Raw genomic sequence first — 14637 nt, forward strand, 5'->3', positions numbered from 1 at the left:
AAACAGGGAACAAGCACCGTATTCCGCCCAATACTATGCCATCTCGATCAACCTCAAAACTAATACGAGACGTTTCCCGTCGGTAATTCGGAGCTTCATGGCTGAATGAGAGTTCGCTGAGGCGCAAGTTAGTCGGCTCGACTGGGCAAACCGGCCTTAGACCGGTTCGCTCCCAGCTGTTATACTCAATGCCTTCCTCACTCCGCCAGCAAGTATATTAGAAACCATTGGCACCTGAACGGGGACGCCGTCCACAACGCCGATACTAGAATAAATACAACAGTCAAGTTTTCTGGTCAACGCTCCATGCTGATGCTACATACTATAAAAATCAAGGCTTACGCGCTCAGTTGAATCGAGCATCTCCGGATTGCCGCCACGCATGCAGGCTCTCTCTGAGTTTATTAGCTGCTAGTGATGCTGCTGGATGGCTTTCGCCCATTTTAGACAACAGAAGACGGGCCTGGACGACACCTGAAACTCTGATCCCCAACGGCAATGTTGCTGGGGAAGAGCCGAGCGCGTTCACGGAGGGCGAGTTGGCTGCTTGCGCGCTAGCTGCTTCCTGAGAACGCGTCTGAGTAAAGTCCATGTCTGATCCGCTGTCTTCGATGGCCAAGCTGAAGAGCCCGGAAGCACATACAAAGTACGGGACCAGGGCAGACACCCGTCGCAGCGTAAATAGATCATCGTAGGATTGCGCGAGGGCAAGGATGGACTCAACCGCCTGGACGCACATTTCGTGCGGCTGGATTTCAGTGTCTGCAAAGTCGCTGCCGACAAATGGTCGAAAGGCACAAAGCAGACAGAAGTGGTAGTACATACTACGAGGCATTGATTAGCTGGTGTGTGTAGTTGAATCGGCAGAGACTCACTGAATAAATATGATGAATGGGCTCCGGGTGCCACATTCACCAATGAGCTCAAAAACGTCACGGTACCAGCCGAGACACTTTGTATAAGTTGCCAAGATATCACCTTTACCCGGAGCTCTCTTGTGAGCAACAATAACCTTGTATACCCATTCGGTGAGCTGAAACATTTTGACGATGAGAACCTGCGGATTTGCAAGCTGCATGCTCATTGAAGAATCTTGGGAGCCAGCTACTTAGTTAGAATGTGGTGCGTGATAATTGTCGCGTTATCATGGTCGCGGCGTACCTGGGCTCGTCATGCTCGCCCCAGCGCTAGTGTATGGAAGCTGGTCCAAAATGAAAGCATCCTGTGACGGTTCAGCTTCATTGAAGAGCGTCCCAGTAGTCAAATGAAGCATTCTAACAAAAGTGTCAGACATGTGATAGAATAAAGGGTGGATGAAATCGAGGGGTTACCTCAGCAAGGATATTGCGCCGCAGTAGGTCGTGGCCCGGACTTTGATATACTCCGCGTCGGATGGGCCAGTACTAGATTCTCGTGCGCACAGTGACCGAATATGGGCCGAGCACAATTCTGCAAAGTTTCTCGCCTCCTTCTCCTGGCCACATCGGATATGATACAGGGCGAGTATACCCATCGACTGAATGTCCGGAAGGCTATCAACAGTCCCATGCTTTCGAAGTAGAGCATCTGCTTTATGCAGAAAATACTTGCTGCCGAGCCAACCAGACGGCAAAACATGTGAGTCATCCCCCGCTTCGTTTATGAGCCGTGTGGCAATCGCTAGCAGTGCATGGACCAGAGCCGAGGAGCAGAATCGCGTCGAACCAGTCTCATAATCTTGCAGAAACTCCTTCTTTCGCAGAATACAGAAAGAGACGCTGTCCCAGGTGATGAGTGCGTCAAACAAATGACGAATGTGCGCGCGAGTCCACCCGATCTGTGTCCACAAATCCAAATCTGTCGAATTGCCGTACGCATCGAGAGGCGCAGACGGCAATGACAGCCCCCCAGCTGTGCTTATAGATGAGATCGGTCGACCCCGGTTGCGTTGCTCAAAGGTGGGGTGGCAGGACCTCCAGGAGAGCAGCTGGTCAAAGCAGGAGGTTGAGCTGGAGGTGCTGGCTAGCATGGACGAGGCGGCCAATTGGGCCCCTCCCGCTCCCGGTGCTGAATCGGACAAGATCGCAACGGCGTCTTCGGTTGGAAGCTGCCCGCCAGAAACGCAATCGGGCGACTTGACCCCGTCGATCCAGCTCTGCATCGCATTGTGGTTGGCGGTGGAGCCTCTGCGGCTCGGATCCTCGGCCTGCGAGACGGCGGGGTTGTCAAGGCTCTGGCGAAGGCGCCCAATCTCGGCGCGTAGCTCGCTCTTTGAAACCCATTGACGGCTCTTGTACTCGCACGTCTCGCCTCGTTGCTCGCATCTGCTGCAGGGCTGCTCACCGTTGCACTGGGGGCAGCGAGGTGTCAGAGGTCAGCGTTGTGGTCGCGGAAAGAAATCTGGCGGCAGAAGATACGGCCGGGGGGGGAGGGGGAGGGGGAGGGGGAGGGAGAGGGTGCCCACAGCAGAGGGGTATGTAAGAAGCTATCGAGAGCTGCTTCACTTGCGCTCGCGGCGGGGAGGACACACCTTTGCTCGTCGTTGGCGGCAGCGCTGACACGCAGTCTGAACCTGTTGGCGGCTGGACATACTGAGCAATTGAGTATTTTTTCGAGCGATTATGGTGGAGTTGAGTTCTTGACGAAGCTCCAGACCAGGTAAGGTAATTACGAATACATAGCTGGGGTTATTTTGTATAGCTGGCCAGTGACGTCGAATCTTGGTTGGTGCATGACGACATACCCACCAATTTGGGCTGGTGGCAAAAATCGCAAAGTGGTGACTGCGCTGATCACTGGCATATTGATTAAGCTACTACTTGCACTTATGAAAGCCGATAATTTCATCATGTCATTGACGGCATTGTCGGCCCTGGTGCTACTAGTCACCAAGGAGAAGACGATGATGTAAAATGGATTCCTGGTGAAGCTTGTTGACCAGCTAGCGCGAGGCTGCCCTGAATCGATCGGGGCGGCGAGAGTGCTGTACCGCACGAGCCCGGTTTTTCAAGATCTCCGACTACACACATGGGTCAAATCCAAGTGGCAGTGTTGACTCCGAAAGCATCGGTGGTCGACTCCATGCTTGTGGTCTGCCTTGTCGCGGGCAGTTGGCACAACAGGATTGGTGCCCTTGGGCCACCTCTGACACCAGAATGATGAATTGCCATGGCCAGCTAAAGACTGTCTTTCTGAACTCTTTCCCCCTCACATGAACATTCCGGACTAGGCATTTCTCGGGTTGTGTGGCCCAGCACCCTGCAAAGGAGAATATGCCGATAAGGCTCCTGTAAACGATGATGGTCGCTCATGCGCATTTAATTTACTTGATTCTTTACTGCGAGCTCAATCCATGTAGTTCCCTCACTCTACTGTACTACCTCATGGCTCCGAGTCTGGCAGTGATGGTAGCCTGGAAGTTGACAAGGGTGTATACTGCGTGTGCGGCGATCGCTTCTCGACCTAGGATGAATCTCCCACTACTGAGGTAGAACGGCTCTGCTACCGTGAATACTCCTCAAGAACTCGTCAGAGTGGAAGCCCCGGCTATAAAGCCGGGCTGCGTGCAATGCGCCAGATCTTCACCGGCTCTTGTACCACCACTTTAGGGTAGTGGTACGTGTGTCTGAGTAGCCGTGACACTATGGATAGGGCATGGGCAAGGCCTTTTATTCAAAAAGGCGCATGTTACAGCCGGGAGTATGCTTCCAGCGCATGTTACAGCAGGTTGCGATTGTTCTTGTCATCACTCGTCTCAATGCTTTGGCCTTGCCTTTGGCAATCGAGTATTCTTTTGAGCGGTCATCAATTTTACAACTCTGAATAAGGCACGTGAACTCTAGCCAGGCAGTTCCGCGTGCGTCCGGGTTCTACTATCCTTCGTAATTTCAGAACTGACATATTCGACCCTGGAACAGATCTCCAACCCTGAACTTAAGCGTGCGCGACAACCCAGAGCATGCGTTGTGACAGACGCCAATCGTCCGTCGCGTACATCGCCAACGGTAGCTTGTCGTCGTGGGCCTAGCCACTACTTCCCTTTAAATATATGAATTTATTATTGTGGATGGGATTGTGAGTTGCGATGTTTTGTGATGGCATGTATGAATATGAATGATAAGCTTGTCTTCCTCTGCCCTCCCTCGGCCCTAATCTTTTACAAGTGGCACACAGTGCGGATAGACCAACTGCACCAGATACTCACATTCTGTACAAAACTTTTCTGTAACCTGCTGAAATCACAATAATCAATGTTGGGGTGGTTCTGACGCCATTTCCGACAATGAAACAACTATTTCTAGATCTGAATGCCGCGGCTCTCACAGCTTCTAGTTTGCTTAATCTTCCCCACCTTTATTCTCATCAATAACGCCCTTGGCCGACTCTATCGCCTGGTCCTGTTCTCATTCATGACCTGATCTGTCAAACGCTGTGTCATAAACAAAGCTCTTCTGCCATCTGTACGGGATCTTTCTGCAGATACGCTCCCGAGATCCGCAGTACAGGTGTAACGCTCTTGCTGCATAAAAGGCTCGAGCCTCAACATTCTCTTGCGCACCACCTCTCCATGAGCGGCGCCAGCGCACGCCGATTTCTAGCAACCATGGCTACACCCAGCACGCCCAGGCGGTTCGCACCTCTGAAAGCCGGAAGTTCGTCCGACGCGCCCAAACTGCAGGGCATAGTGTTCGACATGGACGGAACACTCTGGTACGTCGTCCTTCTGTGCGGCTGTGAGCGTGATCCTCACCCGCCCTCGGGGATCCTCAGGCCAATCGCATATTCATAAAAAAATGAAGAAGAAGAAGAACAAGAAGAAGAAGTTCAACCAGATAAAAAGCAAAGCTAACCCTAATCTTCCAGCGAGCCTCAAAACTACATGTTTGGGGAGATGCGCGCCGCCCTCGGCATCACCAAGGCCGTCGACATCATCGACCACATGAACTCGCTCCCCGCCGCGGAGCAGCCCGCCGCGCACGCCGCGATCCAGGACATTGAGCGCGCCGCCATGGCCAAGCAGGCGCCGCAGCCGGGCCTCGACGCGCTGATGCGGTACCTCGACGCGCGCGCCGTCCCCAAGGCCATCTGCACGCGCAACTTCAACGTCCCCGTCGACCACCTGCTCGGCAAGTTCCTCGCCTACACGACCTTTGCGCCCGTCGTCACCCGCGACTTCACGCCCCCGAAGCCATCGCCCGCGGGCATCCTGCACATCGCGAAGCAGTGGGAGCTGCGGAGGCAGCAGCAGGGGCGTGGTTCTGGTGAGGAGGGGGAGGATGCGGCGGCAAGCGCGGACGCCACGGGGCTGATCATGGTGGGGGACTCGATCGATGACATGACGGCGGGCAGGGCGGCGGGTGCGGCGACGGTGCTGCTTGTGAATGACGCGAACAGGGAGCTGGCTGACCACGCACATACTGATCTCGTCATCAGCCGCCTGGATGAGCTCGTGGACATTTTAGAAAATGGTTTCCGAGGTCGTAGCCCCGAGACTAGCTAGTTCAGTGTACTGTGACTCGGCAATTTGCATAGAAATAGAGTATCAATCAATATATGAGACATGATTCACAGGTACCACAATGTGTGCAGCCGAGGAGGAGCCTCACAAATGCAAGAGCAGAATCTGGTGGCTGGCTGCGCATTTAATCTATAACTGCCTTGTGGCCCCTGTCTGAAGAGAGCAAACGCACCCCAACAACCCCCTAGATTTTTTCCCTTCATTTCTTTCACTGCTCAGAATTTTCTCTCTAATTTCCGTGAGGGATATCGTCATGTGTGCTGCGCCGTACAATGCTTGAAGGAACGAAAGAAAGATGATTCTGCTCGCAGACCGAATCTCCAATGCAATTAGACTAGCATATAAAGTCAAAACGAGGCAAGGCAAGATGAAAAGTCAAAGAAAAGAGCAATCTTCATTCTGACTGGCGCCTTTCATACGCCGAATCCAGAACTTGGGTTGGGAGGTAGACCAAATGTAGCCTGCCGGCGGTTTTCGCGTGGCAAGGCGTCCGGGGTATTTCTTCGTGCTGGAGCGGGAGGGAGAGGCCCTGACGGAGGGGCAGGTCGGACGGGAAGACTGAATGTGGCGGCGTTGGCGCTGACAGGACCGCGTGTGTCGGCATAGCTACCAGGAACGTGACCAGACTCGGATGCGTAGCGAGGGCCGAGGCCGGGGTGAGCTGACACGGGCGCTTTCGCACTGCTGTTGTAGCCGTTTCTCGAGGGCGATCGAACCGCACCGTTGGCAAAGTCTCGTGGAGTGGCAATGCCCGCCCCACCAATGGGAATTTCACCGGAAGTCGGCGTGTGAGTTTTTCTATCTTCAGATCCATTGTGATACGTGGGTGAGTCGCTGGATCGCAGCAAGTCCTGTGTGGAAGGTGACAGCTGAGGAGCTAGGTGAGACTTGCGGTTATCGCGCTCCATCATGCCCACAGCCCATTCGCGGAGGTCGACAGGGGTTCTCTTGGCGGCTTGCACAAAAGCATCACGGTCCTAAGTTTGTTAGTAGCTAGATGGCAATCCGGAACATCTGGGAAGACTAACAAAGAGATCTTGGGGGGTTGGGCGTCTCTCGGGTTCCTTGTATAGACATTTTTGAATCATATCCTCGAGAATGCTTGGAAAAGCATCGCTCTTTGGCAGTCTCGGTGCTGGTTCATGGACAATTTGCTGCAACAAATCGAGGATGCCAGCCGGGGCGCAGTCTTCTTCTGCAAGCTGCTCGTTGGAGCCAAAGGGGAATTTACCAATGGCAAGCTCCATGACTGTGAGACCAAAGCTCCAGACATCCGACTTGACAGTGTAGCGTTCGCCTTGAATTCTTTCGGGAGCCATGTATGTTGAGGTTCCAACGAAGGTATCAGCAATCGAGTTGATGAGCTCTCCCGAGACACCGAAATCGCAGAGCTTGATGGACCCGCGAGAGTTGACAAGGATGTTGGACGGCTTGATATCGCGGTGCATGATATGATGCTTTGTGTAGAGGTAGGTAAGGCCGCCAAGTGTGGCTTCGGCGATTTTCCCCAGAACGTCAACTCGAACAGGACCGAAAACTTTGGAGACTCGGTCCAGAGAGCTGCAACAAGGTTAGATGCGCATACAGGAGAGATCATCTGGGTTGTAAGCTTGGAAGACTGACCCCACGTCCATATATTCCATGCACATGATGACATCGTTATTGCTGTTCAAGAAAGCGCCATAAAAATTGACAATATAGTCCGAGTGACAGTTGTGCATGATCTGGAGTTCTCGGATGATTTGCTTGCGCATCTCTTTTTTGGCATCGACATGGATGACCTGAAACTATTGTCAGCCGGCCAAGCTGAGAGGTGGGCACAGAAACATACTTTGCGAGCCATGACGGTGCCCGTGGTTAAGTGCTTCACCTTGCTCACAGTACCGCCGTTACCAGAGCCTAGTTCCTTGACAATCTCGAGGTCTTCGGGTCGCAGGTCAAGCTTGTATTCGATACCGATCTCAAGCTGGCCATCTTTGCTCGTCCCATCTACGGTGCCATCAAAGTCTGAGCGGTTCTCGGCGGTTGGAGGTGGTTTCGGTGCGGCGGGAGTAAGAGCAAGCCCCTTTACATTTTTGCGCTTCATCGAGCGCGGGGCAAACGGGTCGGCCATGGTGGGAGAAGGTGGCGCAAGGCGGTGGTGTGTAGGAGGAAGAGAAGGCCAAAAATTGGAATATGTTGTCGAGGAAGACAGAGAAAAAGGTTCAGAAGAGTCGGAAGCTCATCTCCTAGCTCGAGTCAGAGGACGACCGTTGAGGACAAAACACGGCCAAACGTGGGACACGATGTAGGTATCGGAGGGGGGGGGAAGGATGTCGAGGTGGATTATCAGTTAGCGGGTAGCCAGCCGGTTGAGAGGTGAGAGGCTCGGGTTGCGCTGTGGGGTAAGTGAGAAAAGTAGCAGGCGCTTGGAGCGTGACAAGGGGAGACGGAGACGGCAGAGGCAAACAAGGGGATGGCAAGAGGTTGCGTCGGCAAAGTCAATGGCCCTACCGGATTAAAGGCCTGAAGTACTTAGTAACTTGGTGAGCAATCTCTGAGAACCCTGGATGGCGGGAAATGATTTGACGTTGGGCTGTTACAAGGACAAGGTGGGCAGTGGAAGAGATGGCAAATGGATGGCCGCCACTGTCGAGAGAGGTGGTGGTGGGGGTCCAGACAGGCAGGTTGGCAGCAGGTAATAAGTAAGTGCCTTAGCGACAGACGGCGCAGATACCTTCTCGGCAGGAACTTTACCACTGACTTGCCAGCCTACGTAAGGTACTATCCAATCCTGAATAAGTAGTTTTACATCGAGATCCTGGCATTTAAGCCGACATGCGAATGCAAGTCGTTGGGTGATAATGAGAATGATGGTTGCTCGACCTTGTACCCATCAGTTTACCACAGGTGCCCTATTCAACCCCGAAAACGCCTCAGGAGACGTTCAAGACACCTACTACTTAACTTACCTACTTAGTTAGGTACTAACTTAGGTAGGCAAGTGCCAGTCTAAGTAAGTACCTACCTACCTTAGGTATCACGCACTTGGGGATGTAGGCATGTACCCAAGCACTCTGGTAAGTAAGTACCTAGGTACCTGAGGGCAGGTACCTGAGTCGATGGATGCCTGCACCAACCTCACAATCCCCCAGCGCCCCCGAAGCCAAGCCTAATAGCGGGTGGGACGCTAGGAGGCTCGAGCGGCAGACCAGCAAGACGACCAGATGGATGCGCCCGAAAAATGCATTGACTTGCTCCTCCTTCTCCTTCTCCTCCTCCTCCTCCAGCGGTGGTGGACTGGTGGTCGCTCGCCAGCCACTGACCCATGCCACACGCAGTCGCGCAATCTTACTGGCTGTTCCATGTTGCAGCCGGCTCCGGTGTAACAGAGTCTTTGTGGTGCATAGCATTGCCATGTGCCTGATAATGTTACCTCCCGATCATCTGTAATAATATTGAATGGAATAAATTCCTTGCCTCATTTTCTCCCCTTGATGCCTGCAAAGGCCCAGAGGCTGACTATCTGATGAGATTGGCCGGCTGTAGCCGTCGGTGTCGTCGGTGCACCTTGTCCGAGCACTCTTATCACCCAGAGAAAGGAATATTCATCAGAGACTGATGATCATAATCCGTACCTAGCACGAGAACGTTGTACAATAGAACACAAGCCTCAAATTGAGTCCATCATTGAGATTACAAGCAAACTTGGGCGAGTGATGCCTGTCAAACCACTACTGCTACGTCACCGGGCCGCCCTCTTACAATAGATATAGATCTGCGTACTTGCGTTGCAGTGTAAAAAGTATCAAGTTGTAAAATCAGAAGCTCTCCTTAACGGAAAGGCACCGTCAGTCATTTTAGAGTTGTATAATTTTTACCTTCGCCGGTGATATTTCGTTTACTTGCTGCCAGATCTCCAGCCTCTGCAAAAAGCCTTATAAGTAGCAGTCAACGACGTGGAAAGGGTCTGGCTAGTGGTTACCTTACGTAAGCAATCATTCGGAACATGATATTTCCAGCCAACCATCGCCCTTGCGTGCAGGCGCGACACGGGCAGCAGTAGCTTCACCTACGTCTCTCGAAAAAAAAATTGTACGTTGCACGGAGGAGGTCGCGCAGCAAATTGATATTTGCAGGGAATCTACGAGGAATTTTCTGAATCAATTTCTCATCCCTACTGGTCTGCATCCTCGATTTCCCCCCCTCGAATCGGGCATCACCTGCGAAGCGCGCCGGAGCAATCAGGAACACCTTCCAGGCAGCAAGCATCAAGCTTCAAGATGAGCAGCAGTATACGCGACCTGATCTCTAACGAGGCAGAGATTGACGATGAGGATGATGAGTCATTCGATGAGGAAACCGGTCCCCAGCGCAAAGGCAACCGAGCTGAAGACTTCGACGACTCCTCAGAGGAAGAGGAAGACGACGATGACGAAGAGGAGGCGCGCAAGGTGTGTGCGCATCGGTCTTTGGTGCTACGACACAACTGCTAACAGATTTTGATTGCAGATTCGCGAAGGATTTATCGTCGAAGATGAAGATGAGGACGAAGAAGAAGGCGGCGATGATGACGAAGATCGACCCGTCAAGAGAAAGCGCGAGCATCGCGATCGCGAACAAGAAGAGCAACTGGACGAGGACGATTACGATCTTGTGGGAGAGCAGTATGGCGAGCAGCCGAAATCACAGTCACAGGTAAGGGTGCTATCCTAGCATCAGCTCGGTAATGCGCTAATGCAACCAAGTCCAAGTTCAAGCGCTTAAAGCGTGGGCACCGCGGCGATGGCGGCGAATCCAACAGAGCTGCCGGGCTGGAAGACATTTTCAATGATGAAGATGACGAGGCCGGTGACCAGCGAGGATACAGGTCCAACTTTCGCGCCCAAGCCGACGAATTTGACGACTTCATCGAGGATGACTACCCCGAAGATGATGACGAGCGCGAGCGCGCCCAAGAGGATGTCGAGGTCGCGCGGTCCAAGGACCGTGGCGTGTCTGGCATTGTTGATACTACTGGCCTTGATAAAGAAGCTCTGGATGACATGGAGGCAATCTTTGGTAACGGTGAAGACTATGACTGGGCCCTTCAGATGGAAGACGAAGAGGAGGAGCGCGAACGAGATGAGCAGGGCATCGAGCTCAAGGATGTCTTTGAGCCGTCCCAGCTCAAGGAAAAACTCCTTACCGACGAAGATAACCTCATCCGCTTTACGGACGAGCCCGAGCGTTTCCAGCTGGAGCGCAAGACGTTCAAGAACCTTCAACTCACGGCTGATCAATTTCGCGACGAGGCCAAGTGGATCAGCAACCAGCTGTGGCCCAAGAAGGGCTTGTCCCAGGAGCTGCAGGCGCCTTTTGGCAAGGCAGTCGGTAAGGTGTTAGAATTTTTCGTCGTCGATGAGGTGGAAGTACCGTTCGTTTTCCAGCATCGCAAGGACTATTTGCTCCACTCCAAAAAGATTCGCAAGTCTACTCACGATGACCCGGACGGCCCCGACTACTCCATTCAGTCCGACAAGCTTCTAAACCAGGACGACCTTTGGCGAATTCTCGAACTCGACATCAAGTTCCGATCGTTTATCGAAAAGAAAAATGCGCTAGAAAAGACGTTTGAGAACCTCAAGGCTCTCGATGTTGATGACCAAACGGTCGAAGACATGATCCCCGAGGCAACTACTATGGAGGAGCTGCAGGACTTGCAAGACTATCTCCAGTTTCAGTACGGCGCAAAGCTCCGGGACCTGGCTGTCATGGGCGGTAATGTTGCTCAAATCAAGAAGCCCGGCTCCAAGAGCAATCTTTTGGATCGCGTGCGTAATGGCAAAGCCTATTACTTTGTCAAGGCCTACGGCATTTCTGCCGACCAGCTGGCCAAGAATGCTCTTCGCCAGGGCAAAAAGGTGACCCCCGACGATGACGCGCAATACCCCATGGATCTTGCCGACAGCCTGATCGACGACAACTTTAGCACTGGAGACCAGGTCATCAATGCGGCGAGGCAAATGTACGCCGAGGAACTGTACGCCAGTCCCCGCATGAGAAAGTACTTCCGCAGCTCGTACTATCAAGCTGCCGAGATTAGCTGCCGCCGCACGGAAAAGGGGCTGCGCAAGATTGACGATACTCACCCATACTACGAGATAAAATATCTCCAAAATCAGACAATCGCCGATCTTGTGCATCAGCCCGACATTTTTCTCAAGATGATGCGTGCGGAAGAGGAGGGACTCATCGAGATCAAGCTGATCATGCCTTCTCGCTACGACTTTCGCAAACAACTCTATCAAGAATTCGAGTCGGAAAATTTCAGTGACCGTGCCGAGCAGTGGCGAGAGGAGCGCAAGAAGGTCCTGGATGAGGCCTATCCCAAGCTTGAGAAGGGCATTGGCAAAAATATCAAGGAAGTCATTCGCACCTTTTGCCAGGACGAAGTGCTCAAGATGATTCGTCAAGACTACTATAGAAAGCTGGACCAGGCACCCTACAAGCCCAAGGGCATGATTCTGGGAACAACGCCGCGCGTCCTTGCACTGTCCAATGGCATGGGCGACCCCGCCCGTGACCCTGTTTGCTGGGCCTGGGTTCCTGAAGACGGTCGCGTGCTAGAACAGGGCAAATTCGGCAACCTAGGGCGCGACGAGAGTCAGCGTGAAGCTTTTGTTGAGCTAGTCAACCGTCGACGGCCTGATGTCATTGCCGTGAGCGGTTGGTCCTGCGACACCCACAAGCTTGTTCGTGACCTAGAGAGCCTTGTCAGCGAGAAGGCGCTGATGGGTCCGGAGTTTGAGGATCCCGAGACCAACGATTACCGGACGGAGCAATTGGAGGTTATGATTGTTGACGATGAGGTGGCCAGACTATACAAGGATAGCCCTCGCGCCGTCGCCGAGCACCCTTCGCTCAACCCTGTCACCAGATACTGCGTTGCGCTAGCTCGCTACATGCAGAATCCGATGAAGGAGTACGCCGCGCTGGGCAAAGATGTGAGCTCGCTCTCCTTCCACCCCTGCCAACATTTGCTGCCTCAAGACAAGCTCGCCAAGTACCTAGAATCAGCGATGGTGGACACTGTCAACATGGTTGGTGTCAACATCAACGATGCCATGGTCGACACGTACACTGCGAACCTACTCCCTTTCATTGCTGGTCTTGGTCCCCGCAAGGCAACCAGTGTGATGAAGGCCATCAATGCCAATGGTGGCTCGGTGAACACAAGAGAAGAGCTTGTAGGCGACCCTGAAAGCCGAAAGCTTCCCGTTGTTGGCCCCCGCGTTTGGAACAACTGCGCCAGTTTCTTGTACATCGATTACGACGCCACGAATCCCGCCTCGGATCCTCTGGACAATACGCGTGTTCATCCTGAAGACTACGAGCTCGGTCGCAAGATGGCCGCAGATGCGCTGGAACTGGACGAGGAAGATGTCAAGGCTGAGATTGACGAGAATGGCCCGGGTGCGATTGTTCGCAAGTTGTTCAAACAAGGCGAACAGGAGAGAGTTAACGAGTTGGTTCTGGACGAGTATGCGGATCAGCTGCTGCGCAACTTCAACCAACGCAAGCGCGCTACGCTGGAGGCTATCAGTGCTGAGCTTCAGGCAGAGTACGAGGAACTGCGAAGAAGCTTTGCTCCGCTCACGCAGTCTGAGATTTTCACCATTTTCACTGGCGAAACTAAGCAAACACTCTGCGAGGGCATGATCGTCCCTGTCAATATCCGTGTCGCCAGAGACGACTTTGCGATTGCGAAACTCGACTGCGGCATCGAGGGTCGTGCCGAGGCTCACGAAGTGACCAGCCGGCCATCGGTCAAGGACGTTCTGAGCGTGGGTCAAACAGCGCGAGCCAAGATTCTGGAAATGGACTATAAGGCATTCTCTGCCAAGCTTTCAATGCGGGAGGATTCCCTCCGAATCCCCTATAAACGCCCGATCAACTATGGACGCGATGGCTGGGACTACACACAAGAAGCCGCAGACAAGGAGGAGCTCAAAGAAAAGGACAAGACTACCGGACGCACACAGCGTGTTGTCAAGCATCCCAACTTCAAGCCTTTCAACGGCCTTCAGGCACAAGAGTTTCTGGGATCGCAGGCACTTGGTGAGGTGATTATTCGGCCATCATCGAAAGGAAATGACCACTTGGCCATTACGTGGAAGGTGGCGGACAATGTGTACCAGCACATTGATGTATTGGAGATGCAAAAGGAGAACGAGTTTTCGGTGGGCAAGCTGCTGAGAATCGGGGGGCGGTATACGTATAGCGACCTGGACGAGTTGATTGTGGATCACGTCAAGGCGATGGCTCGAAAGGTGGATGAGATGATGCGCCACGACAAGTATCAAAACCGCTCTCGCGGTGAGACTGGTAAGTCTTTTTTTTTTCTTTCTTTCCCTTTGCCTACCCCCTCTTTCGCAATACTTGCTTGGCGATGAGGGAGACAGATGAGGCTGACACGACACAGAAAAATGGCTCACGACGTACATTGATGCGAACCCCAACCGCTCGGCGTATGCTTTCTGCATTGACACGAAGCACCCTGGCTACTTTTGGTTGTGCTTCAAGGCCAGCCGGACAGCGAACGTGATTGGCATCCCGATCCGAGTGATTCCACAAGGCTTCGAGCTCAAGGGATATCAGTACCCTGACATGCGCGCTCTGTGCAATGGCTTCAAGCTGCGGTACCAAAATGAATTCTCCAGAATGGGGTCAAAATAAGAAGATGAAGAAGAAGAAGAAGGGAACTCGACTGAGAGATGTTTGTAAAAGCAAAGATTGACAATGGGCGAGGGTCGTCGGAGGTGGGAGTGCCATTTTACTGTTATATTACACACAAATTCTTTTCATGTCTACCGTTATTGGCATTATTTCAAAGGGCCAGCTGTCGCGGTCAGTGGCTGGGCGCAAGAGAAATGAAGGTGCGTTGGAGCATCCACTGAGAAAAGCAAAATAAAATAGATATAATTGAGCGCTGAAAATAGGGCGAGGAGGAACTGGGTTGACTGGCGTTGGGCAATGGAACTACTAAATTTACCGGACCAGGTTGTCTGACTACAAGCTGTAGATTGTGTGAATTGTGTGAGGTAATGCGGGATTTGAAGTCGGGGGTTTCTTAGTTTGATGCGTAAAAAAATATTGCCGTCGCGGCCTCGGAGAGCCGT

The 14637-nt window shown here is 52.8% G+C and overlaps 4 protein-coding genes across 4 annotated transcripts; 2 read left to right on the forward strand and 2 right to left on the reverse strand.

Annotated features, from left to right (window-relative positions):
• Positions 1 to 346: 346 nt before the first annotated feature.
• On the reverse strand, positions 347 to 2569 carry V2A60_004864 (Zn(II)2Cys6 transcription factor; the record flags this gene model as incomplete). Its single annotated transcript, XM_083256178.1, has 5 exons — positions 347 to 824; positions 876 to 1104; positions 1162 to 1274; positions 1332 to 2329; positions 2510 to 2569. The coding sequence occupies 5 exons, from the start codon at positions 2567 to 2569 to the stop codon at positions 347 to 349; spliced, it is 1878 nt and encodes a 625-aa protein (XP_083112304.1).
• Positions 2570 to 4582: 2013 nt separating this feature from the next.
• V2A60_004865 (HAD-like domain-containing protein) lies at positions 4583 to 5479 on the forward strand (the record flags this gene model as incomplete). Its single annotated transcript, XM_083256179.1, has 2 exons — positions 4583 to 4689; positions 4843 to 5479. 2 exons carry the CDS (start codon positions 4583 to 4585, stop codon positions 5477 to 5479), a joined length of 744 nt encoding a protein of 247 aa, XP_083112305.1.
• Positions 5480 to 5910: 431 nt separating this feature from the next.
• On the reverse strand, positions 5911 to 7610 carry V2A60_004866 (kinase-like domain-containing protein; the record flags this gene model as incomplete). Its single annotated transcript, XM_083256180.1, has 4 exons — positions 5911 to 6474; positions 6526 to 7057; positions 7121 to 7278; positions 7329 to 7610. 4 exons carry the CDS (start codon positions 7608 to 7610, stop codon positions 5911 to 5913), a joined length of 1536 nt encoding a protein of 511 aa, XP_083112306.1.
• Positions 7611 to 9759: 2149 nt separating this feature from the next.
• On the forward strand, positions 9760 to 14194 carry V2A60_004867 (chromatin-remodeling histone chaperone SPT6; the record flags this gene model as incomplete). Its single annotated transcript, XM_083256181.1, has 4 exons — positions 9760 to 9930; positions 9989 to 10174; positions 10225 to 13843; positions 13941 to 14194. 4 exons carry the CDS (start codon positions 9760 to 9762, stop codon positions 14192 to 14194), a joined length of 4230 nt encoding a protein of 1409 aa, XP_083112307.1.
• Between the last annotated feature and the right edge of the window lie 443 nt (positions 14195 to 14637).

Source organism: Cordyceps javanica, chromosome 3 (genome assembly GCF_051103115.1).
Source record: "Cordyceps javanica chromosome 3, complete sequence".
In the NCBI taxonomy this organism is placed as follows: Eukaryota; Fungi; Ascomycota; class Sordariomycetes; order Hypocreales; family Cordycipitaceae; genus Cordyceps; species Cordyceps javanica.